The sequence below is a fragment of the Anarhichas minor genome, unplaced genomic scaffold, assembly GCF_050575085.1.
Source record: "Anarhichas minor isolate MPS153535 unplaced genomic scaffold, ASM5057508v1 ptg000074l, whole genome shotgun sequence".
In the NCBI taxonomy this organism is placed as follows: domain Eukaryota; kingdom Metazoa; phylum Chordata; class Actinopteri; order Perciformes; family Anarhichadidae; genus Anarhichas; species Anarhichas minor.
The window spans coordinates 10,392,259-10,419,931 of NW_027466520.1; the positions used below are offsets into that span (position 1 = coordinate 10,392,259).

A 27,673-nucleotide genomic window follows, 5' to 3' on the forward strand; every position below is an offset into this window, starting at 1 on the left:
AACACCCCCATAGCATGATGCTGCCACCACCATGTTTCACTGTTGGGATTGTATTGGGCAGGTGATGAGCAGTGCCTGGTTTTCTCCACACATACCGCTTAGAATTAACGCCAAAAAGTTCAATCTTGGTCTCATCAGACCAGAGAATCTTATTTCTCATAGTCTGGGAGTCCTTCATGTGTTTTTTGGCAAACTCTATGCGGGCTTTCATATGTCTTGCACTGAGGAGAGGCTTCCGTCGGGCCACTCTGCCATAAAGCCCCGACTGGTGGAGGGCTGCAGTGATAGTTGACTTTGTGGAACTTTCTCCCATCTCCCTACTGCATCTCTGGAGCTCAGCCACAGTGATCTTTGGGTTCTTCTTTACCTCTCTCACCAAGGCTCTTCTTCCACGATTGCTCAGTTTGGCTGGACGGCCAGGTCTAGGAAGAGTTCTGGTCGTCCCAAACTTCTTCCATTTAAGGATTATGGAGGCAACTGTGCTCTTAGGAACCTTGAGTGCTGCAGAAATTCTTTTGTAACCTTGGCCAGATCTGTGCCTTGCCACAATTCTGTCTCTGAGCTCCTTGGGCAGTTCCTTCGACCTCATGATTCTCATTTGCTCTGACATGCACTGTGAGCTGTAAGGTCTTATATAGACAGGTGTGTGCCTTTCCTAATCAAGTCCAATCAATTTAATTAAACACAGCTGGACTCCAATGAAGGAGTAGAACCATCTCAAGGAGGATCAGAAGAAATGGACAGCATGTGAGTTAAATATGAGTGTCACAGCAAAGGGTCTGAATACTTATGACCATGTGATATTTCAGTTTTTCTTTTTTAATAAATTTGCAAAAATTTCTACATTTCTGTTTTTTTCTGTCAAGATGGGGTGCTGAGTGTACCTTAATGAGGAATAAAAAGAACTTTTTTGATTTTAGCAAATGGCTGCAATGAAACAGAGTGAAAAATTGAAAGGGGTCTGAATACTTTCCGTACCCACTGTAAAGTGCCAATTTCAATTGAATTTAATGTTTTATTTGCAGGATGGTTTTGACTGACCAAAAAAAAAGGTTGTGCTCGATTTGACACTGGGTAACTTAAGCTTCAGCAAGCGATGGGGATTATTGGAACTCACGTGATTTTCATATCAAACCTCTCCCTGGTCTGGTAAGTCCAGGTGTCTAACTAGCAATGGCAAAATCTGGAATAGGCACATAATATATGAGCATGCAGATTTAGATTCAGAAAATGCTCCTTTCATTAGTTTTGTCAAAATGTGTGAAACTTAAAATGAGAATCTGTCTTTCCAGAAAGGTCTAAAGTAGAAACAGAACAAGTCTTTAGGGGCTTTGGAGCACTGCATGGTGGGAAATATCATACAGGGATTTGCATATTGCCATGGGGACAGTGGTGTTCCAGTGACTCCCTCAGGAGCTCAAACTCCCTCCGGAGAGACAGAGCCCCTGAGGCCAACACTGTTACCTCTCTCTGCAGTAGAGGACCTGTGTGAGAGTGTGTGGTCGATTCATGAAGTTCTTACGCAGAAGTTATTAGTTATCAAGAGTCAAGAGTAAACTTTTCCTGAGAAAAAAACAAAAATCCTTGTTGATGAAGGGCAGCTGAGTAACTAATAATGACTATAAGAGTCCCATACAGCACGCCTGGCGATATCTATCCATACCTGTGGGGGACTTGAGACGCTGGTCCAACAAGCTCATCCAGCAACAAAGTCCTCACATCGACCTCAGACACCTTGGAGAGACAAAGAAATAGCAAACAGATTTAGTCACATGGGGCATGTGCAGCAATGCTTATTCATTTGTTACGGACATGCAGAGATAGTGTAATGTATATTAGTATAGAGAACATTATACCAAGTAGAACAACATGTTATAAATGATATAAAGGGGAACATATACTATACTTGATGTGAGGCGTTACATTTTCACCATAATGCAATTTTGACTTTTTCAATTAGACACTGCTCACGCTCAATAAAAGGAAAATCATTCTTTAAAACATTTTCCAAGTGCTGTAAACTGTGATGAAGTTTAACTAATCGCTTGGAATTTGCCTCTTGATGACCACAGAAACATGGTAATAGTGTCTCGGGAAAAAGAACAGGAAACTAAAACTAAAAAAATCACAGCATGCAACTGCATAAACGATTGATGAAAGAAAAAAAAAAAAAGTCTCCACTTTCTCCTTTGCTCATTTTCAAAACGGGGCCAACGGCATACAAATCACCAAAATCAAATCAAAAAGCTGACAGAATCAAATATAGAGAAAAGAATCGAAGATGAAATCTGAAATATGATTACTCTAATGACCTAATAATTTGGCTGTCCTGTTTGGGGATTTTAAAAAAATACATTGATGTCACTTGATCTGAAAGAAGGACATTGAGATGAAGAGACAGCACAGTTTAGTTTAGTTAGATAAAAGTGCACACGCGGACACAAACACACACACACACAGTCTTCTGTTCATTCCCAGATACAGTGCAACTCCTTGGACTCAAATAACCCGCCATTACCCTGTCTGCCTGTATCTCTCCATAATGAACATTGGTTTGTGGAGGACGAGTGAATAATATGGGTCAAAATTGTTGTTGTGGGGTCAATTCATACTGCATCTGTACAAAAAGAGAACATAAAGAAACACTATAAATGAATGGCGCGGAAAAGAGAGGTAAACAGTTACAGTGACCTGGCCTTTTCATTACATAGGACCATTAAATAGAGAAAATAAACAGATGGGGACAAAGGGGAAAAAAGGGCACGGAGAAGGAGTTGAAGAGAGAAAGTGAGATGCAAGTACAGGGAGAGTCTTAGACTTACAGAAAGAGAGCGAGAAGGGGCTTTGAGAGAAAGAGAGAAGGAGCCGGCTGTACTGGTGAAATATCGGCCACTCTATCGCTGTGGTGACAGGGGTCACTCTGGGAAAAGGAAATCAATGCGGACAGCAATGACTCACAGGTCAACACACGGCCCTGTGTGTGAGCGTATGTGTGTGTGTGTCTGCTTTCAATATGAGCTTGTGTGTGTGTTTCAATTATGCATGTGCTAGTCTTAAGTACGGGTATGTGTGCAACTGTGTGTTTACGTGAATGCAGGATATGGGGCAGTGACCAAATTATACACACAAGAACAAGCAAAAAACATCCAAAAAGAGGAGCTGGTGCGGACGGAAAGATGGGATTGAACCCATTATGTGTGAAGTTAATATTTGATGCATGATACAGGCAGACAGGCTACCTTTAAGACTGCCGCGGGAACTCGTTGTTTTTTTAGGACACCACTTAATACAGGAAACAACAAATGATGAACACAGACTGACTTGTTTACTCCCTATACCTCATTCTTTACTCCACGGTGCAATCTTTACTGATAAGTCCAATAAGTTACTATCTTTTAAATGTAACAGTATATAAAAAATGATTTTCTAAATGTGTAGTAGATCTTATCAATGCATAAAGTGTGCTTGTGTCCCCCAACCAACAAACATAAAGACGATCAGATATACACACGATTTTCTCCCCCACTCACAAAACATCATATTCTAATGCAGCTGCAATGTGACAGTGAGAAGACATGGCACACACAGAGGTCAGCGGCTAATACAGGTAGACTGTGTGTGGTTGGGCGTGTGAAAGTGTGTGTGTGTCTGTGTACGCATGCCTTATATACCCTTGGGTTAGCAGGAGTTACGACCTGCTTACATTATTAAGGTGAGTAGTAGGCTGTGTTGTGTATGCCTAAACAGTCAGTCCATTCATTACAGATGCAATCCCCTAAGTACACGAATAAGCACATGGACTCTCTCTGCCTCTCTGAACTGTGGAGGAGACAAAATACTGGTGTGATGCAGGGCGCTTTAGATAAATCAGAAACAGGAGCAAATTAATAATAAAGGAATAAAACAACATTAGCTGATTAAGTATGTATGGCAGAGTGGCGGCTGTAATTTACAGGCAGCTGGGGTTGAGTGTCCGGAATAAGGTCTCATTATGGATCACGGTGTGTGTGTGTGTGTGTGTGTGTGTGGCCATCCCGTTGGTAATCCGTCACCAGTGGTCTCAGCTTTATGAAAAGGCCTGCAATCTATGATAATGAGCCCAGTGAAGGTTATGAGCACGGTACATTCATTTGTTAGAGGGAGGGCTTACATGTGATTGTCTGCTTGAATTTGAATGCAGGTTGTTGTTGTTGTTGTGTTTTGTTTGAAATACAGCTACACCATTAAAGAGTAGTGAGGAAATATACTAATAAAGTAATGGTCAAAATCAGCAGAGTGCATGAGTGAGGGAAAAAGAAGTGCGAGAGTGAGAGAAAGAGAGCGCATTACATGGATGTTGCATCACATCTTAGTTACAACTACGTTTTCTCACTCAGTTTTGAGACAAACAGAACGGGCATATGCAAAGTGTTCTAATAGAAGGTGCTCTGTCTATAACAAGCAGTACTGAGCCTTCCTAAAGTGATCCCATCGCAGTCCCCAGTACAGAATAGCAAGGATGTGGAATATAGTCAAACAAATCCTCTGCCTGTGGATCTGTTCACTGGTAGAAGTATTTGAACGACTGTAACATAATATTAAAAGTAGAAGTAGCAGCTGTACTTCTACTTAGAAACAAACAAACAAAGCCAACTGATTACAGCAACAATCATTCACAGAATCGCTCCACTTTCAACCTCGTCACATTCTCTTGTCTCCTCCCGTCTCATCCACTTGCCCCTCACCCACGCCTCCTCTTCCCTGTTTTGTTTTTCCCCCCCTCTTCCCCACCTCACTTTCGCTTTTTTTCTGCTTCTTTTCTTTCTGAAAATAGCCAGCCATTTACGCAATCATTCCATTTTCCCCACTCCCCCTCCATTCCTTTTGTCTGGAGCTAGGTCAACTGAAAGCAACAGAGGAGAAAAAACAAAGGCAGCGACGTGTGTGCGTGAGTCACCATGTCACAACGGAGAGCGAGGAATGAAAAGAAATAAGATAACACGACTCGTGGTGACGGTGACTGGAAGGAACACGCCAGCGTCTTATGTCATGGGCTGCATGTTTAGAGAGAACGTGGACTGAAAATGTGGACTTTCATTTTGTCCAGAGTGAGCTTGACGCAAGTGTAAAGTGATGCAACTATGATGATAAACAAAAAACACACATCTGCAGCCTTACATTCAGGGATTTGTTTCTGTGCCATATTTATAATAACTAATAATTGTCCGACCTGTGAGTCCATCCCTCAAACTCTCAAACCACAGTTTGTACATTTCTATTTTGTTTCTCTTGAGTTTGAATTAAGTGTGTTTTACGATGATCAGTCGGGTAAAGTTACAGAATCTGTCAATACATTCTGGTGGCTTGGCGAAGCTCAACAATACTGTTTCTTTTCATATCTAACTCTGTTAATTACGGGTTTAGTTTGACCAGACCAGAGTTGGTGACTGCTGAAGTAGAAAGACTAACAAGACAGTTTTGATGAGTTTTAATTGTTTGTTTTGTACGTTAATAAATTAGAATAATTGCCCAAATCCGTGTTGATTTTATTCAACATGGATTAAATAAAACTTCAACGTGTGTCACATAGCATTGCGCAGGAAAAAGGGGTAAACATTTGCACTTCCACCAGAGTGTCATGTTTCCATCACTGCCGATCGGAACTGGAGCCAGGAAATACTTGTGACTACTGCAGAATTGTTCGTCCCGGGAATGAATGCAAATTGTAAACTTTCCCACCAAAGACAAAAGCCAGACGTTAGAGGGGTTTTTGTCCAGTGGGAAAGGGGCTTGACTTACAACCTTGTACGGTTGGCAGATGTCTGCCTGTTTTAAAGATTATGCGAACCCTTTGCAAGACAAACCTTTTAACTTCCTCTGTCCATTGAAAGAAGCAGCCTGGAACTAGCACGTTTTCTTGTTTTATATACGTGATTACATGATTAATGGGTTAATAACATTGTCAGATTAGTTTCCTGCCAATCAGTTAATCAATGAATTGACTCATTGTTTCAGCGCTACCTTTTACCAAATTACATCCACACCAAACACAGCATGTGCTTTTCATTCCTGTGCTGTCCAACGATATAAGTTGTGTCCACTAAACATCTGTGTTGTTCCCAAAATCAAAGTGAAATAAAAATAATTACCAGACAGGAGTGACAGTCATCCATGTGTATCAGATGGACTAGTTACAGGTCTGGCTGATATATTAACAAAGGTTTACAAGGGCAGAGCACTACATGCAAGTTTGGCCTTATGGCTGACCTTACAATGCACTTAGTATCCTGTACAGGGAGTAATGCTGCAGCCACTCCTACAAGCCATTTATTCCAGCTAACGACCGTCAAGCACTCATAAATCAGCATTAGGAACCTCTTTTGCCCTCTCTCTCTCGTTTAGTTCCCCCTCTCCGTGGCTCCCTCCTTTTCTGGGATATTTCTCTCGTGCTTTCTTGTCCTTGCCCTTGCCCACTCATTTTTACATTTTTACCATCTTTAAACCTCCAACTCCTACCGTCCCACTTCTTCTTTGTCCGTTTGTCCATACCCATCTCACCTCATTGCGTTTGTCATGCTCTCTTTTCAAATAACTGCTTCCTCTTGTTCTGCCTGTCCCTGTCCCTGTGTCTGTCTTCTCTTACTCTTGCATCCTCACCTTTTCCCACCCTTCCTGTTGTTTATGTACTACTCCTCTTACCGCCTGCCATCCATCCTCTCTCACCACCTCTTTCTGAAAATTCCTTTCCCTGCAGATAGAGACAGCATCCCTGAGATGTCTAACCCGGTATTGGCACCTCTATTGATTTTAATTAAGCTAATTAGTTCATTATTTGAAGGATCAAACAGGGGCATCCATTACTGCACAGAGAGAGTGGGGGTTGGGGTGGGGGCTCTGGTAAGGGTGGGGGCAGAGAAGTTAATATGGTAATGAAGACGATCAATTATCACTCACAGCAAAGTCATTAACAACAGCATTAGCATAGTCAACCATCGTCACCCCTTGACCTCCCCTGCTCTCTCACTCTCACTCCCACTCGGCCTCCAAGCAGCCGCTACACAAGCAAATGTATGTGTGTGTGAGAGCGAGGAGCGGGTTGATGAAGGTCACACAGTTCAGAGACTGTTTTTTAATGCAGACCTGAATTGAGTTTCCACCTTCTCTCATTGACTTGGGCAGAGCAGTCACTACTCCAAAGGGTCAGACCAGGTTTGGAGCAACTCTTTCTTTGCATTACGCTCGAGGCATGAATAGTATACAGGCTAGCCGGCATAATTCTGTTCTTAATCGGTTAGCGATAGTGCGATTAGGATCTTCCTGGGGGGGGGGGAAAGGGGATACATGTATTTGTGGTACTACTGTGATTCAATCGTAGTGCATCTGCATGTGTGATTTTGACCTATGAATTCAAAAAGTTGGGATCATTCCGAAAAGAGGGCTGTTTTTGCAAATTCCAGAAAGGTATTCATCCGACAGCGACGCCATAGCTTACATTCTGCTTCTTTAATGTACTGTTTTATTGAAATGGGTCTTAAGAGGGCTACCATAGAGGGGTGCTCCACGTGTCAGGAAGAGTGATGTTCTCATGAGCATGGATTAAGTCATGAGACCAATTATCTCATTTGGTTCCTGAGCTTTAATAGCCCCCGTTCTGTGGTTTATGGGGACTGTCATAAATAGTCACTTTGTGAATCACACAAAAAAAAATTGGAGACTCTCATCACAGCTGGAGACATTCCCGGCATTCAGTTAGCAAATTTGTATTCGTCACTTGTTATAATCCATTCGTTTCTTCTCAGGTACAAAAAAGACAAAATAAATGAGGTCCTCTTAACCTTGTCTCTTATAAACAAGGAAAGCTAACAAAATGGGATACTTTCAATTTGAGCCCCAGCACAACAAAGCACCAGTCTCACAAATGTGTTTACCAACACGTGGATGTTATGAATATGCTGGTATGGTAATAACTTGAGAATTGTGTGGGAATGGTGAGATGAAAGGATGAGTGGATCAAAGAGTGGGCCAGTGATCCTAAATGATCCCTACTGATCTGTTCTGATCTACACTGATCCCTCTCAGGCCTTCACAGTCCCCCATACTGCCCTGTAGCCCAGGGGCTAAACTCTGTGAATTAAAAAAAAAATCGACCCAACAGAGAAACATACACTGACTACACGTATTGTGTGTGCGCGCGCATACACACAAACACACACAAAATATCCAATAGATCTAGAAAAAGAGTCTGACAAACAACTACCGACCAATCAACCTTCTTACCATCTGCAGCCTGCTGTTATAGAATATGACGACATGAAACAACATATTAACTTCCAGCACGGTTATTTATGTTTTCTTAATCATACGTCTTATAAAAGGCAAGTGGCCTTTCTACGACCACCATCTGGGCAACAAACGTAGCTCCAGAAGTTGTTCTGTAGCTGCCCTTGTGCCCTTGTGCCTGGAATGACGCAAGGGAAAAAAATATTTCTACTGAGATCAATAAAGTGACGATTTTATTGCATTACATGATTACTTATCCTTAAGCTGCCAAAAAGACTGTCCAACGGGAGTATGACCCAGACGATTGGCGGAAATTACTATGAGGAAGTTTCCCAGAACTTTCCCAAACTCTGCGCTCATAATAATGCCTTTTATTTCAACAGAAAGAAAGTTCAGCACTTTCCATATATTTTTTCAAAAGTTTGGAAAGCTACCTAATAGAAACCAATCAATCTCTGAGTGAAACAATGCTGCTTCAGAGTTCAGCTGGCACAATACATCTACATCCTTATTCCACAGTAAACCGTGTCAATGAATACTACTACACAGGATGAAATGAACCTCAGTGTAATGACTGTGGTTGTAGTTTTTTTCCACAGAATTACTAAAATAAGTTTTAACCTGGGTGGAGCACATATTTGGTGGAGTTGATCAAGTCAGTACATTGAGTCACATTGGTCAATAAAAGTGGAGAAGTTGAATGCATTTTAAAGTGATTCTCCAATGACTTCCATATTGAACTGGACTTACGCGTACGGATGGTATTGCCCTGTAACCACAGGTTAAAATAGACATTTAGTATTATTCACAAAGTACTGTTTAATTCAGGTTTATATTGTATGCAGGGAACATGATGATGCTACATCCGTCTGCCGATGGATGACAAATAGACAAGAGGCTAATTGAAGCAGTCTACAAAAGAGAACACAAGACTTGGATTTCATGATATTATGACCACAAAACAAACTCTGTTTAGTGTCCATTACAGTTCAACCCTATTGTGCATCAACAAGACCATACACTACGATTCAATCAGACGTTAGCCAAGCTCCTATTACAGAGCTCATTGCATCGTTTACATGGTGGAACGGTCCATAAGTAGCTCTAAATGCTCTTCATTTGATTGGATTTCACATTATGGACATCAGAGCAGAAACACACTGTTGTCCCCTGGCTATCCTAATAGACTGTTGAGTGAAACAGTCCATTTGTTTGTATTTGTCTACCAATCTAGACCCGGAAAACATACAAAGTAACATAAACAGACAGTGAGAGCATCGTTTAAGACGGGTGAAAATGGAGATTCAAAAGCTCAGAAGATGGGTCGACAGTACGGCAACAAGCCGTTATGTTCCCACACACTGTGTCTTTGGCGGTCAAATGAAGCTGCTGTTTTCACGGGCAACAACAACATTGTGCAACTAAATGAACTGAAGGACTCTTTGCAACTAAGAGAACGTCATTTAATCCCTTTTCCAGATTTTTTTCATTACCCATTTCTTTTTAAACTGTTTTATTTTTTCTTTTATCTGCAAGAGCGCTAAATAAATTGGCCTACAATTCAATTACTGATAACACATGTGAAAGCTGATAAAGGTCTTGGCCATTCTCATCGTTCAGTACACATGCATTTTTGCACTATAGTTTGCAACAACAACAACAAATATATATGACGGCATATAGAGGCACTTGAGGAATTCATAGGAAAGAGAAACTGTGCAGATTGAGTTATTGAATTTGTTGTTGCCAAAGCAATGCCACATAGGAGAATGAAGTTGTACAATGATGAACGTTAAAAATGGACAGCATTAACAAATGCAAAGCATTGTATTACAATGATCTTTTTGACCAGTGCAGAGAGCACACAAAGCCACATCCCTCTGACCTTCTCCATAATAGCAGATAAGTACTTTGATGGATAAAAGGCCATAATTACTTTTCCGTGAGCGAAATCCACTCAGAAGAGCGAATATTGATGGAAGCCTGGCCATAACTGAAATGGAACAATACCTTAAAGTCACTACATCAAGTGGTGATGTCTTTATAGTCCTGCCTTGCCTTGAAAAAAAAAAAAAAAAAAACTATGGAAGAGCATTTTTGCACACAACTTTCCATCTCCAGTTCACTACAAATGTCTGCTAATCCATCATCTCCTCCAGAATGTTTGGGTCCACAGGCTTAACAGACAAAAACAGGGGACTTGTCTCTGCTTGACTCCTTCCTTGTCTCAGCTTATGCTGAAGAATTCACTGCGTCTTTAACACCAGTCTCTGCAAAGAATTCCCATCAATAAAAACAGAACACTGTTGCATGGCTCCATGCTTCTCCCAAATGCTTCTCTATATTGCCATTACTCTATGCTGATCCTGCTTTGTACAAACAATGAGGGATTTTCATGTTCTTAACTGTTAACCAAATTCAGTGTGATCCCTGACACTTTTAATCTGTGAAGTTGAAGTGGCCATGGCCTCCAGAAGTGTGCACAAAGAAAGGATCTTGGAAATAGATACTGCATAAAAGACAGCCATGAGCTGTTATTTTCCCCTCTTGTTTTCTCTATGCTGTATAAATTCTGCCGTGTTTATGCCCGTTTGATATTTTCATATAGATTGGGTTTATGAATAGACATTTCATCCTATTGACATATGCTTCTCTATCCATCCAAGCATCCACTATCCGAAACCGCTTATCCTATTCAGTGTTGCGGGGGGGGGGGGGGGCGAAGGCAGAGTACACCCTGGTCAGGTCGCCAGATTATCGCTGGGCTATGCTTCTTCACAGAATACTATGCCCCAGGTTAAACAGGAAGATAATATGAAAAGAAGTACATTTATTTGTATATATCCAAAGGATATAATTATACCTAAAATTCATATTTAAAACCTTTGGAGTGTGTCACCTGGGAGTTGTGGCAATCTTCAGGTTGTAGGTCACATGCTCCAAATTGTGCTGTATGTACTACAATGTTTGCCATTGTGGTTATACTGTGTAACATGTCTCTAAAAATATTCTAATGCTCTTTATGTATTGAAAACCTGACGGTATTTCCTGCAGATTGCTCTCCTGAACACAAATGTACATCAAGGAATTAAATACCATAAAGAAGACTATACTGTGCATTTGTTTAAAAATAATGATGCGCCAACTACTTAAATAAATACTAAAAGAAAAAACATTTATAAAAACCTTACGTCCAATATACGCTCAGAGGTGTGGAGCTTCGTTCCCCAGTTGGAGACTTTGTAGTCAGCTTCCTTCTGCAGATCCTCAATGGTCTGAAGCAGCACCTGGTTCTGGTCTGCAAGGTCATTCAGATAAGACCTCAGGAAATTCACTTTCTTCTGCAAGAACAACAGCAGCATCAAAGGGAAGTTCATTAGCTTTGTTTTAACAAGCTGACAGCACAACCAAGCATTTCTCTACTATAATACAAACTGTTTTATTTTATTGAGCCAGTCAAATTATCAACAAGCTGAAAATGATGGGCAACTCTCAGAAACAAAATCCCCCAGATTCCCTTAAGAATTACATTTATAAACTACTCTGTATTAGCTTTGTATGCTTGAAGGGAAACGTGTCTTTATGGACAACATTTGAACACATTTTTGTAAAGTAAAAACTCTGGTTTTCCTTCAGTAGCCACTTGTGGTAACTAAATTGTGATATTTGTGTTTGTGTCCAATGGCCATTAAAACAAATGGTAAAAGAAAGATCTTTGACAAATATTCAATGTTTAAAACACACTACACGACAGCACGGGGGACACAAAACTCATCTATGGTGGTGAGATCAAGCACTAAACTAATCCATCCAAATCTATTTCCTCTCTGTAACTACTTCCTACAAGTACGTTGGGGCCAAAAGTCACCAGTGAACATACTTTGCTATTGCAAGTTAGTTGCCATATGAACATAGTTCCTAATACTTAGAAACTATGTTCTTGTCTTAGGCTAAGAGACAGAGTTGCAAAGACAGTATGCCATCTTCCCTGATCCAGAAATGTAGTACAGCCTCTTGGCAAATATGTGTTGTTTTTAAGTTGACAGATTACAGAAGTGAGATGCAGAATTTCCCCAAGATTCATCAAATGTCAAAGTGAAGTCAGCTATCACTTTGACACACAGAAGAACAAGGACTGCACGCCTCCAATGATGGCCTCGCAAGGGAAACATGAAAGCTCCCCATCCAAGCAGGATAACAAACATGTGAAAATGTAATGTGTTATTTAGCTTCATCTAACCCTTGTGTCTTTAGGATAGTCTCATTGAAATTAAACAGGGAGAAACAAGGGGTGGGGAATCAATAGTCTCACGCGGCAGGCTGTAAACACACACATCTGACGACAACTGCCAGAAATTGTGGTAATGGTGAAATCTGCTGATGGCCACAGGCTGTGATTCTACCACAGGTACTCCGTGCAGTTTTAACATCTGGAGTAGGACCCGCAAAAGAGAGAGCAGCAACACTGTAAAAGCTGTAAAATAAGCAAGATATCAAAGAAAAGAAAAAAAGAAACCATTTGTATTGTCATATACACGAAATTTGACCCATCCCTGTATATAGGGAGCAGTGGGCTGCCAATGACAGGCGTCCGGGAAGCCGGGGGTTCAGTGTCTTGCTCAGGGACACTTCGACACGTGACACGTCCCAGTCAAGGATCAAACCGTTGACCCTGCAGTTACCAGACAACCCTCTTAACCCAGTGAGCCACGGTCGCCCCCAAAAGCAGATGATGCTCTTACATCAGATTTACAGCAGCTCTATTGCCTTTTGTGGAAAGTATTCACCTGCTCTCGTTATGTGTAGTGTTCGGGGTTAGAGCAGGCTCAGAAAGATATTATTTCCTGACTGCTTTGTGTCTGGAAGAAAGCACTTCTAAGTTTACATTTTTTACGCTTGAGAAAAGAAAAGGTCACCTGAACATGCTCCACCAATGGTATCATGTATCACATCCTCACACTCCTTCAGCACAGTCTTCCAGGTTATCTCAGTTGTTTTTTTTCTAATACACTCGTTTCTTAAAGGGATTGCACAGGTAGCCAGACAGCATACACATACGATGATAGTAGCTCTGATAAAAAGGGAGTGCCACTGAATTTCAGAATCATTTTGCCTGAGAGGAGAGTCTGTACATCTGTGTTCATAAAACGTCTGTCCCCTAAAGCCAAACAAAGTCAACAAGCGGTTTGTACCGTCCCCTGGTGCATAATACAACACTGATGTATAGCTTCGGGTAGAGTAACTTTACAAAAACGATGTAGATAGATGACAGTATCTGAAATAACATTCAACAGTTGTGAAACTGAAAACACATCCATTATACATGACTACAGCAATTTTGGTTTACCTTTTTCCAGCCATCAGTGATTGTGACGGCCATCTGCTGCCACACAGCTGATTTAAATGCGAGTAACCCTCCAGCACCTTAGCTTTGTTTACAGTTTATTTTCTCCTCATAGAGTTTATTGACCTTTTGACCTAACGCAATCATACATCAGCAAACAGATAGACAATGACACATAGCTTTTGTTTCATGCATCATACTCACACTGACTTTAGTACTGTTGGTAGAACAGTAGTTTCTATTTGAAGGACACACACTTAGTTAACTACTGTACAGTTGCGCTGTAGTTTGTATTTACATACATTTGCCTTAAGTTGTTCTAACTTCTATTTAACTTTGAGGTACCAGTGTTGAGAGTGCCGCTGCTGTTGGAGGGACATCTTGCAAGGCTGGAGCAGAAGATGCCGCCCTAAAGCAGAGCTCTTAAATACAGGAAATGGCCAATCAGAATGCAGCATGTATTAGTCACATCGTGGTTATAGTTTGTTTCTTTAGAATATATTATCATATATACACATATATCATGGTCATTGTTTGCTCCTGTTTGGGGTTAAGAAAACCCTCCTTTTGAAATTCCACCTGAGGAGCCTCATGCCTGCCAGCTCGGCCCCTCACAGCGATTACTGCCACAAAGCATAAGAAAGAAAACATACTTTGTATGAATTCTATAATTGGGAGGTTGTTCTAACATGTTAGGAAACATTATAAACATACAATGGGTTCATGGATGAATGGGCTGTGTGTTTTCAATGGACAAGCTTTATGATTAATTGTCCACATCAACCTTTAGGACTCGGGGAGCTTCTGAGTTCTGAACACGTAACCTTGTTAAGCGGGCCCGCGACTGGGGCCGGCTGACCGAAACCCATCTCTGAAACCTTGTTACACTTGCTTTGATGCACAGCCCAGCTCACACAGGCTACATTCTGTAGCTAAATGATGTCACATGACAATCCTGATGATTAGAAACCTCTCTTTTTTAAATATGAGTGTGGATCTGTGTTCCTGATCCCTGCCGCTCAGATGGAAACATAATGCAATTTGCCACCTGTTACAAGTGCTGCGGCTTTATGAAAGCACCCCTGCGCTTCCTCCTGTCATTTGTCTGACAGGACAGAGGTCATCTTCTGATGCCCGAGTCACGGTGGACAGGATGCTCTTTGATTTGTATTGGATGGATGACAACCTAATGACAATGGATGTTGGAAGAAAACTGCACTTACTGTGGAGACTTTGGGTCTGAAGAAGGTCCTCAATAATTCCTCTTTTTGTGTGTATAATTTATGTTGTGGACCTATGAATACAAGGTTCAGTGCCCTGGATTTACCTATAAGGAGGCTGCAAAGTAGCCCCGGTAAAACTAACCAAGTTGTAATTTATTTGTTAGTCACTACATGTTACAGTATCAGTCAATGATGTCACACGTCTTGCACATATTACAGTAGCTAAGAACTACTCATCATGACGTTAGACAATTATAATGGCAGCGGGGGGGGTTTGAACCCACATCTCCAGAGAGACTGGAGCCTATTTACAGCGCTTTAGACCGCGCGACGCCTTTACCATAAGCACACACGTGTGGTAACACCTTGTCAGGTACTCACCTGTAGCAGTTCCTCTCTGGTTACACTGGTGTCCAGCTCCAGAGTTGTCAATCTCTGCTCGTAAAGTCCTCTGAACTCGTGTACAAGCTGTTTAATGTTGTTTGTCTCCATCCCAGGGTCGTGGATGGCTACTCTCAGCTCCTCTTTTGAAGGAGAGGGCAGGCTCAAAGCATCCATCCCCTGTACCGATAGCTTCCAGTTTTCGCCTGACCCTGGTGATGTTTTTTTTGTAATTTGGCTCATGTGGTTGTGCAAGTTTTTAGCATGGCTCGAATAAAAGTACACGTAATGTTTATGCAACAAACCGCAGGCTTCGAAAAAGCTACAACTCAAAACCACGGCTTGTTCCTCTGGTTGAATCTTCGCACAGCTGTATAGTTTACGTTATCAGACTGTTGCGCAAACCTGGAAAAAAAAGGCAATGCAATGCATTTTAAGTGCATGTAAGACATTGTCTGTGTTACTTTATGTGAATTACCGTGGCTTCACCAACAAATTAGTCGCTATGTTCCGTTACTACAACGGAGGACTCGTGAATTATTTCCAAACAGACCGACGCTTCACCCTCATGCTTTGCCGCTGCGTTGGCTCTGTGTGATCTGATTGGCTCATTTGCACCATCTGGCTTCGTAGCCGTGACGTCGCTGCACACCATTGGTGACTTTTCTTTAGGAGGCGGTGCATATTCGCACAACCCGGATATACGTGTTGTTTTGGTCTGATCAGAGAGAAATGGCACAGAGCTCGGCTTTGCCTTGAACAGAAATGGGTAATTATAACTTCGCTGTGTTGTTTAGCGGAAATCCAAGTGTGCATTATTTTTCTCCACACCCTGGTATTCCCACGGAAAGCTTAAATGCGCCACCTCCGCTTCTTTTAAAAGACTCTCCTCCTTGTTGCTGTCTTCTCTCAGTGTTGTGTCTCCGAAGCGATATTTGTCCCCCTTCACACCTGCATGTTTGAATTTAAAATCAAATCGATTGTTGATGCCTGTCGATGCGTTTCGTGGATACGGTTCAAACGATCAACTATTATGAATTGTGAGTCATGTTGTCAGGTATATTTGCCATATGCAACTACCTTTTGAGTGAGTGTGTCTTCCTTCAAGAGTACTGCTCTGCACATAATTACATTATTCCACTAAATAATCAGTGGCAGAGATCAAAACCTTCCACACTGCAAATCAAGGTAAAGTTGATCTTATTGATTTTCAAGAGACCAACGTTACTCACTTCTCTCATCCCAATCATTACTCCTCTACTCTTATCTCTCTCTCTTGGTTCTATCTCTCTTTTCCACTGGCTTTGACTGCACTGCTCTTGCACACTCTATCCAAAAACCTAATCCCCACTGTGATTATCTCATAATGCTTTGGCCTTGTTATCAAAATGGAGCAGATTTGAGTTTTGTTGTTGTTAAAGACTGATGGGCATGGGCTTAAAAAATTAAGAGACAATGTCATTATGAGGAGAATGTGGACCGGCTGCATGAAATTGAAGTATAGGCAACTCGCCGAAGTTAAGTTGGGCTGTGATCTCACTCGGTCATAAGGTCATTTTATACAGTTTCCAGATGAAGGGAAGTGATAAAGGCAAGAGGGGTTGTCTGTGCACTCATTGGGAAAGAATTCCACCCTCCTGAATTAGCTTTATCATTTTAGTCGTTTAAGAGAACAAAAGACATTATATCGCACATACATTGTACGTCTAACGGTTATGTTAATTCTCAGACTGATTTTTGTCTTGTTTTTATTCATGTAATTTCGTTCATTTCCTTTTTGCTCTAGATTCCATACGTACCACATATAGACTTATAATTGAACAGATTTGTGTTCCTGTTACAGCTGTTTACATCCAGTGTGCTTCAATAATTGCATTTAAGTATATACATCATGTTCAGTTGTCTCCAAGTATCACAGTGTTTTTTTATCATATTTGCAGTGCACTCGCTATAATGTGTACATTTTGGCTGGAAATCGAGGCATTAAACTTCCAAACTAAAATGAAAGTTGCCTATAACATGTTGACATGTCATTATGGGTACAATTTGCAGAGGCAGCAATCCAATTCTCCAAATTGATTCGCAGATATAAATGAGGGATTCCTAAAAGTAGGGTCTGCACCGTGGGTTTGACTGCACATTTTTAAATCTCCCGTCCTGCAGTGGCCTTCATATTCTCAAAGATTTACTGGAGACAAAAAGTTCACCTCAGTTTAGAATTTTCTAATTGTTACACAGATTTAAAAATAAAAAATAAGTGACAAAATGTGTTCATGCATAAAGCAAAAGTTCGGAAATGTGCCGATCAAATATTCCTCAGTACAACACATTTTATTTGCATGAGGTGAGGCCCCAGTGCCCTCTGTGAGTCCTAAGAAAGACACAACTTCAGTTCTCTCGTTTATTAGCTGTTCCATTTTTTGTCTTCCACGTTCATTGTGCCTCTGCCCTTTTAAATGTTTCATTACTTTTTAAGTTGTTTTTTTTGCAAACCCCTGCACTTATTACTCATACAGCCCCAGCATACTCAACCTACCTACTCGTGAAATCAATTAATTCTCTTAAATAATTTACCTTCTGAGCAAACCAGATTAAGCAGAGCAAATTTTTTTCATATGTCAGATGCGCTGTTCTAACTGATGTGTATTTTTTTTTTTGTGCTCAGGCATTAACTTGGCCCTCACCCCGTGGCTCGGAGGAGTCTTGGGTGATTACAAAAAGGGGAGAGCCTTGATAAAGCATTAGTGTGTGGCGCGCACACACGCATACACACAGCCTGAAGACCCCTGCATTTGAACGCATTCATTTTTCATGAAACAGACTCATAACAATTAGTCTGGTTACCGCCTGGGTAATCTTAGCGTCCCCGTAATGCCTGTGGTCTGCTGTATGACGTCAGTCTCTTAAAAGTTCTAAATCTGACATTCTCATCCGTTTTCACAGTGAGGACATTAGAAGGCCATGGCTAATAGGCCTGCGCTCGTTCCTGGCGAAAGAAGGGCAATAAAGTGAGGGGGCGAGAGAGGAAAAAAAAAAAAAAAAAAACGCGACTAGAGTGCTCGGAGAAATAGGATCTATTCACCAGAGCTTTTACACAAATTAATTTACATGGAAGAGAGAAGAAAATGTAAAGTTGTAATCCAGCATGCTTTGCCAATGCATAGCCGGCTTCTTGCTACAAGCATCAGTAGAAAGCTAAGTGAACGTTTATGCATTATGTTTGAGCCCTGCCCCACACCATGAGCTTAATCAAGACTTCTGGACACACCGTTTCCAAAACGGCATGGAATGATAGCCCTGTGAGCAGCTTCAGAGCACTTGTCCGCTGCGGGAAAAAGCTAAACGCAATCCCCCAGAGATACTCCACCTTCCCAGCATCCCTCAGTCTTTAGTCCTCTGCCCTAAACACCCTCATCCCCTCCCTAGACACCAAAGCCAAGGTCAAGAAGAAAGTGCAGCCTTTCTCTCTCTATAGGCTATTCCCTGGATGCCCGGACCTCAGTGGGGCTGAGCCGCATATGCTTCAGGAATGTTCCCTCCTCCTTTATTGTGACCGTCAGTCTCAAGGTCAGCTCCAAGGGAGAGGTTGGTGCTTATCTGTTTTTCTCCTCCCTTGTTTTTTTTTTTTCTCCCGAGCTATCTCTGCCCCCAGTTTTTTTTTTTCCCCTTCACTGTATCAGTAGACAGTAGTTTAGAGCTCCTGGCTGAGGGTTTCATGACGCGTGGCGTGACGCGTCTGTCTCTTTGTCAATCTGTATCTTCCTGTTGGGTGTCATTACAGCCCGTTGTCTGTTTTTCAGAGGACCCGGTGCAGCTGCGAGGCTTTCGGTCTGATGCTCTGTACGCTTTTGTTGCCTCGTCTCTCCTTCCTCACACTGGTCATGGCCCCTTTTTGCCTTGAAGCGATGTTGCAGTTTGTTCCCTGTTAGATTGGATATTGTTGTTGTTGTTGTTGTCTGTAAGCTACGGCAGTCAGCCTTGAGTCAGTGCGCTATCTTTGTCAGAACAAGATGCACCGACTAAGGGAACAAGGAGGGGGGGGGAAACAAACTTATCTGACCTGAATCAAAATAACCTTTTAATATTCCCAGGAAGATCTTTTTCAAGTATGTTACACAGCTTTGATAGAAAAGCAAGACCCCAGATTTATCTGTTGATTTTTCAGTGAACTCCTCTAACCTGCCTTCTGACTGCTGGTTGTCAGCTGCCGACGACCAGGAGAGGGCATTTTGTCTTTGGGTCGGGTTGGTTGGCTGACCCACGAGAGAATTATCAAGGCAATACATCACATCAGGCGTGCGTGGTTGTGGCGAAATCATCTGAGAAAGAGTCCGTCTGCTTGTATCCGTGTACTTCTTGTGTGTAGATGGCTGTCCTCCAACACACACACACCGTGCCAGTGCTCTGTAAACACTGACATTGACTGTGACTTTTGACTATTACATAAGGAACATGGATTTCCAGCCGTCCACGGTGAGAGCCTTGTAAATTCAAATGCTTAATTTTTATAGGCAGCCCCTGCATTGACTGAAGTGTCTGCTTGTTATATATTTGGCAAGTGCTGCAAGTCTGAAGGGAAGCTGTCAATAGCAATCCCAGCTATTGATATGGCAGTGGGCAGGAGATGTTACTTGGCCCCCGACTCTGGCATCCCTCTGATCCCTCTACATCATAATTACATTAATATTGACAGACCCTTGACAATAGTCACATTACTATTGATAGGTGGCTGTCAATACCGTGTTTCCCCAAATAAAACATATTCATTCATAACTTGTAAACTGCTCGATAAAAGGCTTTGAAAAGAATATTGGACCCGGCCGGGTTTGCTCTCCCGAGAGGGCTGCTGCTGCTGTGACGGGGATTTCCACCACCTGGCTGTGTGTGTGTGTGTGTGTGTGTGTGTTTGTGTGGGCGTCTGTGTTACCATGCACTGATAGATTAATTTAGCTCTGTATGAGAGCTCTGCATAGATCAAGGCTACCCTTGACAAACATACATAGTCACACACACACACACACACAGGCACATAATCTCCACATTTTCTCCCATCAAGGAAAAACTTTCAGATTAAGCTAAACAAATGGAGCCTGTTTATTGGTTACCATACACAGTCTGACTACCTCTATTTATTTATTTTTTTAAAGCCAAACTCCACTTCCGTCACAGGCGAGGTTCTAGTCACTAAACATGGCAGCATTTCAAATGCAGCTCAATGAATTTGTCACACCTGCTTACTTCAGCGTGAATTCACTCTTTTTTTTTTCATTCATTTGCTAATTCTAACTTAGTTGGACGGTGTATCCTGGCTCTATTGAAACATCATGACTACACAGATGGTCCTGTGCACCACAATAAACCCAAGCATTGCCACCGCATATTTTAAATGGATTTTTTTTTTTTTTTTTTTTGCCTCCTCGAGAAACGTCTAAAGTGACCATCATCTCTCTCTCTTTCTGTCAAAACTGCCATATTTACCCGGCTGAAATCTCTTTTAAAGCCTCGTGACAAATCCTGTTCAGCGAGACACAAAAGCCACTGTCAGAAAAAGGCCTCTCTCTCTCTGTCTCTCTCTCTCTCTCGCTCTCTCTCTCTCTGGGCCTCTTGCTCTGTCTCTCCTTGCGTTAGTTAGTCTCCCACTTCTTAAGCGTTTCATTTGAGGAAAGGGCAGATAAAACTGGGGGAACTGTGAGCAGTTTGGAATCGTATGCGGTGCAAAATAGCCCAGACTTCACAATGGTGGGATCCCACATGGAGGCGACTCTAGGGGGAGGAAAATTGTTCCACATTTGGCAGATGTTTACGGTGTACCAGAGACTGTGCCGTTAGCCTAATCCCTAGTGATGTGATTTGTACACACACCCCTATCTCCAGAGGGAGCCGGCACCAAGAGCCCCCGAGCTTTGCCTCCTGTGTATCTGTGTGTGTGTGTGTGTCTACGTGTGTGTGTTGGATTGTGTGTGTTTATACACTGGAGAGAGTAGTCTAAGACCCCCTGCTCTTCTGCATTGCGCAGCTCAAAGGTTGCATTAAGGATGGGTTTTACATGTGAAAAGTGATTTCCGTTTCTATGTATAAAGACAAAATAACCTTCCTAACAGGATGGGCCTCACCTCCGGGGGCCTCATTCCTCCCAACAACCTAGTTGTCCTTTTAATAGTTGTGCCTTTGTATACATTATGTTCATGTCCCTGTCAAGTATGGAGCTGCACGTAGGTTTATAAGGTATTTAATAATGTACGGTCATGAGAACCTTGATTATTATTATTATTAATACTTTTTTTTATTTTTTTTATTTTTTACTATTTTTGTGGTTTTAGCCGTTATTGTAAAACCTGTCTGATTACTTATGTTGATGCCTTCATGCACTTCAGTGGAACGCCAAAGATTATTTCGTCAACAATCAACTTCGTATGTATGTTAACTCTTGGATTGAAGGCCCAAACTAAACAAAAATGATTGTTTACATTTCTTTTTGTATATTATTTATCGTTCCGCGCATACATTTCCTGAAAAACATGATTATCATATTTACACTCGTTGGTTTTATTTTTTCCAGCAGGTTTGGAAAGCGAGGACAACCAAAAACGTTCGGCTGGAGAGACCGATGTTGACCCGCAGACCCCAGTGCTGCGCATCAGCCAGCTGGATGCCCTCGAGCTAGACTCATCCCTCGAGCAGCTGGTATGGAACCAGTTCTCCCAGTGCTTCCACATCTGCCGCCCGGGCCTGCTCACGCCGCTGGAGCCTGAACTGAGGGCTCTGCTCCATTTGCTTCTGTGGAGGTTCACACTTTATTCCAGCAGTGCCACTGTGGGCCAGTCTTTACTGAGTCTACGCTACCACAACATCCTCCCCTCCTCTCCCCGTTACAGACCTCTGTCTCGCAGGCAGAAGCTGGGTCTGGCCCTGCTCACTGCAGGTCCCCGCTGGCTCCAGGAGCGCTCCCGCAGCCTGCTGCTGTGCTTGAGTTCAGGAGGGCCCGTGTCTGAAGGAGACGGTGGTTTACTCCAACAGGGTCTCCGCAATTGCCTGACCTTTGTTTCCAGTATCACACAGCTCACAAGTCTCATCAACTTCCTCGTGTTCCTGAGAAAAGGTCGCCATCCTGTGCTGGCTGAAAGGATGGTGGGAGCTCGGGCGGTTTTCAGCAAGCCCAATGTGGTGCGGGACGTAACCTACCAGTACATGAACCGCGAGCTGCTGTGGCACGGCTTTGCTGAGTTCCTCATCTTCCTGTTACCACTGATCAATACAAGGAAGCTGAAGGCAACCGTGTCGTCATTTATTTTGGGGGGAGACGGCGCCGATAGGGAGGGGGCGACAGAAGAGCAAGGCGCGTGGAAAGACTGCGGACTGTGCGGAGAGTGGCCCACCATGCCTCACACAGTGGGCTGCCAACATGTGTTCTGCTACTACTGCATCAAAAGCCACAGCATTGCAGACGCTTACCTCACCTGCCCCAAATGTGGTGCAGAGGCAGGGCAGCCTGAGCCAGTCAAGATGGAGGTGGAGATGACTGGCAGATGATGGTGTGAAGAAGCCGTCATGACCGAGTTTATTTTGTAATTTCAGGGACTTGTTGAAATTGAAATGGTGGTTCAAATCTTTATAGTCGCTCATATAGAATACACATACTAACATACGCATGACTAACCACCTTTGTATTATGATGTAAATGTTTTGAACAATTCAACTTTATCATGTAAGAATATTTTGTAAAGACAGAAGTATATCAAAACATGAAAAAATGGGGATTAATAGTCAAAGATTCACAAGGTAGTCGTGTATGAGTTTATGACTGGACTTCAGTCTTTATGATGTCCGTCTTTCCTGAACACACATAGACATGCTATGTTTAATATATGTGTGCATATATTGACAATCCTCTGCCCCTTCCATTTCTCCAACTGGACTTTGGACAGAATTATTTGTCTTTGGTGCACTGGACGGACTACAGAGAACCACACAGCATATATTTGATGAGTGAACGTGTTGATTTATGCTCCAAACTGGTTGGGGGTGTGTGTGTGTGTGTGTGTTGGTTGAAATGGGAATATTTGTTCTGATGAAAAATGCAGAAAGTCAGCTGAATTAATAATGGGAGGAATTTCTGATGCCTCTCATCATGGCCAAATTAGCATTTGTTGTGTATTTTGTACCTAAATTGTATTTCAACATCATTAAAATTGATAGAGTGCTACCTCTTGGGTGTTTATTTAGTTAAGTGGAGAGAGAGAGAGAGAGATGAGGGAAAGTTATAACAATCAGCACACTTCTCTCTAGACAGGCCCGGTCGTTCTAACTCCCATTATCCGTTTTCACAGCACCCCAACATGCTCAAGATCAAGGGGGCAGCCGGGGGCTTGGATTGACTCACACACACACTTGACAGCCAGCCTCTCTTTTCCCTTGGCCTTTCTCTCTTTTGCTGCCTTTCCATCTCTCTCCCTCTGTAATCTCCAGGGCCCTCGCCCCTATAAGACTGTAGTAAACTGTACCAAAACCCTGGCAGTCGTCTCCTTCCTCGCAGGCGAATTACTCTCTAATCCCTGTAATGAGTCCAAAGATGCTTATTTATGCTGGAGTTAACCTCCACCAGTGAGCCCAGCCCCGGGCCAAACGCACCCCAGCTGAGTGAAGCCTTTCCTGGGCTGACAAGAGAAGAGAAGGGTTGGGCGGGGGGTGGGGGGCTACCTCCCACCTCTTCTTCCCTCCCCCTTCCTCCCCTCTCCCGCTCTGATCACTACGGCTTAATTGCTGATTGCCGAGACGATCAATCGGAACTGCAGGCGTGATAGAAAGCCTATTGCGGAGAGCTGCTCTCAGATCTACCGGCTCAGACAGACGTACACACATTTGCACTCAGATGAGGTTAATGTTTCTGTTGAGCGGAGAGGATAGCATGACATTTTTGTCCTCGTGAGGTGCATGCATGCCCCGAAGAATACTGGGTAGGTGAACTGACAGGATCTTAAATTATTTATGTTACTTACTATGTGATCTTTATTTCTCCGCAGGTTTGTAGAGTATATGTGCTAAAGTATATGTACTTGGTGGTGCAATTCAAAGCCAAAGGTAATGAATTGTATTCATTCAAAAGTATTGAAATAGCCCCTCGATTGATTCAAATGTAATGTTCACCTTGAGGTGGGGGTTAGAATCCTACATGGTGATTGGTTTGACATTATGTACAGAACACGGGGGCTCATCATATGGATACTCGGAGGTCCTCTCACATCAAGGGCATTCTGACTAATGAATCCTATAGCGATGCATATAGTGTAGAGACGGGGGAGACTGTCTGTCAATACTTCATGCACTACATTGCATTAAAGTACAGCGAGTCCCAGAAGGTGAAATTAAAGAGATGTTTGAGATTAAGGATGCATATATGATTAACCGTAATGCCCCCGGGACATGTCATTGTCTTAACATTCAGGCAGACGTACAATCCAAACCTTTTTGCTCTTATTACTCTACAACTCCAACTGAAGTCCCCAATCCCCAGGAAAGAGAAAAGATAAAGAAGAAACAGTGCATTAGAGTCCATTAATTGAGTTAGGCCTATGGATTGAATTAGTTGGAAGTTGGAACAGGGCTCTGGAGTTGAAGGAAGGTAGCTAGGGCTCCGTTAAGCCTATCTGTCTCTGGATCTTTTCTAATTCACAGGCTCCGTGTGGAGAAGGAAAAGAGGAAGAAGCGCAGATTCCCAGCGGCTATGCAAAGCAATCTGCCCATTCACACACAGCCATTTAGGGAGCAAATTGGCCCTGTGCCCCCTCTGACGAAGGTTTTAAGAGAAAGGGAATTAGGGCGTTGAATCCCTAACTAGATCTCCTTCTTTGATGAGCCTCTTTATCCGCCTGTCCCTCATCTCCATTTCTTTGATGTGAGGCGTTGATTTTCCTGATTAAATAGTTTTTAAAGTAAAAAGCTCTTCTCTTGGCTCTGTAATACCAGGTACTTTGCAGTACCTATTGTAGGTTCGTTTGTGCGCATGCTTGCCGAACGGTCCATCTGTGGTATTCTGTTAATTGGAACAGAGCCCTTGGGTTGCAGATAATAAGGATAGTACAATAGCTTTGATTCGTACATGCATATTTTTCTCTGAGAAAGAATGTTATCATTTAAGCGTATGCCTGGCTTTTACCTCTTCATTTGAAATGGCTAGAAGGATTTAGAAAGCCCTATGCATCACTAATGAAATTAAAGAGTAAAAACACCTGTGCTTTTTCACTTCAACAAAATTCCATCTCTGATCCTTTGGCTCATGGTGAAAGCTTTTACCTACTTTTCAACATGTACGGGAATTACACCCCTCTTCTAGTTGGTAGATATTTCCAAATACTGACATCCCTTTCAAAGAGCAAATGACATTATTTCCATACCAAAAAGAGGATGAAACAAAAAAAATGCACCATTTATTTGTTAACACCTCAGAGGATTTTTGACACCTGTATATGTTTTTCTTGTGGCATGTCCAATATGTCAGAAGGTTTTACAAGTATCTCTCATATTTCATCTATTCAATAAAAGACATGCCAAACATAAAACACCAGAATTCCTCCAAGGTAGTGAAATCCTAGGTGTGCTCGAGTTCAGGGCTGCAGCCGCTGCAGGTACCTGTGTTATGAGAGTTCTTTCAACACCTGCCGGGCTTTGGATACCACCGGGCCCAATTATCTTAGTCTGCCTCCTCTTCTTAACCACCTCTTCAGTCTAACAGGTCAGGGGGACAATCAATCACTCCTAAAATAAGGAAGTCATTTCCTGAGCTTTTATCGTGGTGTTGAGGTTTTGTCTGGTTGCATTTCACACCTTCAGAGAAAATGGAGCGGCACTGGTTTGGGAATATACAGAATTTGGCCTTTTCGTCTTTGTTCTCAAGACCCAGGATAATTTGGGATCTATATAGGATCTATATGTTCACCTCAATATGTGCCGTTTGGAATAGCAAATACAAAGATCAAGAAAATACAGTGAAAAAGTCCTGCGTCTTATGATACACGTCGATAAAGGTTATGCTACTGTATAACTTGAAAAAGTTTAAATGTAGGCTGTATCCTCCTCCACATCAGAAACAAAGATATCCCTGACAGCAGGCATGCAGACACAGTTATGGAGGGAGACTCATAAACCTGTTATACTGCATCTATCTCTATCCACCTTTAAAACACTTTTTTTAATTAGTTGCATGGTTATTTTCAACAGCTGTGTTCACACTGTAATTAGTAATAGTTTATATTAAAATAATATTGCTAATCCACTTTTTAAAATATACTAGAAACTGATATTTTTATTACATTATACTAGCTGATCTTACCATTACATAATATATTTTTTCTAATATATTTCTTTTTTCATTCTGTGATTGAACATTAAATTACAGTGTTGTAAAATTACTGGACAAGTGAGTCATTTGAGGCTACGCGTAATAAAAACACCAAAGAGGCACCGGCAGCGAATTTTATATTTCACATCCTCCTACACTAACACAGGGCTAAAGAGATGGAATCAAACTTCACCTGACCTGTCCTCTGATTGGATGAACCAGGACAGCAGTAGCGAGGGGATTGGACAAACGACCAGAGGGCATCATGGGGGATTATACACAGGTGTGTTGTGGTGGGCCTGGGGTTAGATCTGCCAAAGCCAAGCCTGTTTGTGTGTGTGTGTGTGTGTGTGTGTGTGTGTGTGAGTGTGTGCATCCTCTAGTCTGCTTGTGTGTTTAGCCATCTCAGTCCTCTTCCTACTGATGTCTAGAACAGACTAAATGAGCAATAATCTGCACACATCCCTCCAGATGTCCCAGTGAATTTCCTGTGGCTTAAGGCACCAGCTGAGCTCTTTGAAAGTTTTGATAACTTCTGCAAATGTGATTGAACCTCTGCTTGTTCAGGAATGTAGTGCGGGACACAATGTGCTTATTCCTATTTTCTTTCAAAGAGATGAAAAAGGAGGCATGCGCTTGGCTCCGGTACTAGTGCACCTTTTAATACAATATAGTTTATGCTTTTTAAGAGAAAGATTGTTTGATGTACGAGCTGAGAAATGAATGTTTAAAAGCATTATTCTTATAAACTTTTTCAAGTTGCACCATTTAAAATGATGTTCACTGTAATAATTGATGGTATTAAAATTATCATAAAATGAATGGCAGATTACATGTTCATAGTTGTTTTTTTCTTTTTTGTTGTAGCTTTTCTTTTTACCTACAATATGGTATATATATATATATATATATATATCATTTTATATTGTTGGAGCTCAGGCAATTAACTAATTTCTATAAATATGTGCTGTTATTTATTTGTATTTTGTGTGTGGGGGGGGGGGGGGCTCTGATCATTGTGCAATCAACCAAAGTTGTCAGCAACAACAGAGGAAGACAGTGAAGTGGAACGAAGCTTTATTTGCCATCACCTGCCAATCAATGCTACTACAAGGCCCTGAATCCTCACAA

The 27,673-nt window shown here is 42.1% G+C and overlaps 2 protein-coding genes across 3 annotated transcripts in view; one reads left to right on the plus strand and one right to left on the minus strand.

Moving 5' to 3' along the window:
- The window catches only part of LOC142937701 (uncharacterized), an 89,635-nt gene extending 73,882 nt beyond the window's left edge, over positions 1-15,753 (minus strand). Inside the window, exons 1-3 of the mRNA XM_076080756.1 lie at positions 15,208-15,753; positions 11,451-11,600; positions 1,664-1,734 (exon numbers count right to left, since the gene is read on the minus strand). Of these exons, the coding sequence (XP_075936871.1) occupies positions 1,664-1,734; positions 11,451-11,600; positions 15,208-15,450 (464 nt within the window). The 5' untranslated portion in view covers positions 15,451-15,753. The remainder of the gene's footprint in view (positions 1-1,663; positions 1,735-11,450; positions 11,601-15,207) is intronic.
- Positions 15,754-15,914: 161 nt separating this feature from the next.
- pex2 (peroxisomal biogenesis factor 2) lies at positions 15,915-23,410 on the plus strand. 2 transcript variants are annotated; one of them, XM_076080668.1, is made up of 2 exons: positions 15,915-15,976; positions 21,767-23,410. In XM_076080668.1, the coding sequence occupies exons 1-2, from the start codon at positions 15,973-15,975 to the stop codon at positions 22,735-22,737; spliced, it is 975 nt and encodes a 324-aa protein (XP_075936783.1). In that variant the 5' UTR covers positions 15,915-15,972; the 3' UTR covers positions 22,738-23,410. The 2 variants fall into 2 exon arrangements, with proteins under 2 accessions (XP_075936783.1, XP_075936782.1); XM_076080667.1 differs by lacking the exon at positions 15,915-15,976 and adding an exon at positions 17,399-18,792.
- Positions 23,411-27,673: the final 4,263 nt, after the last annotated feature.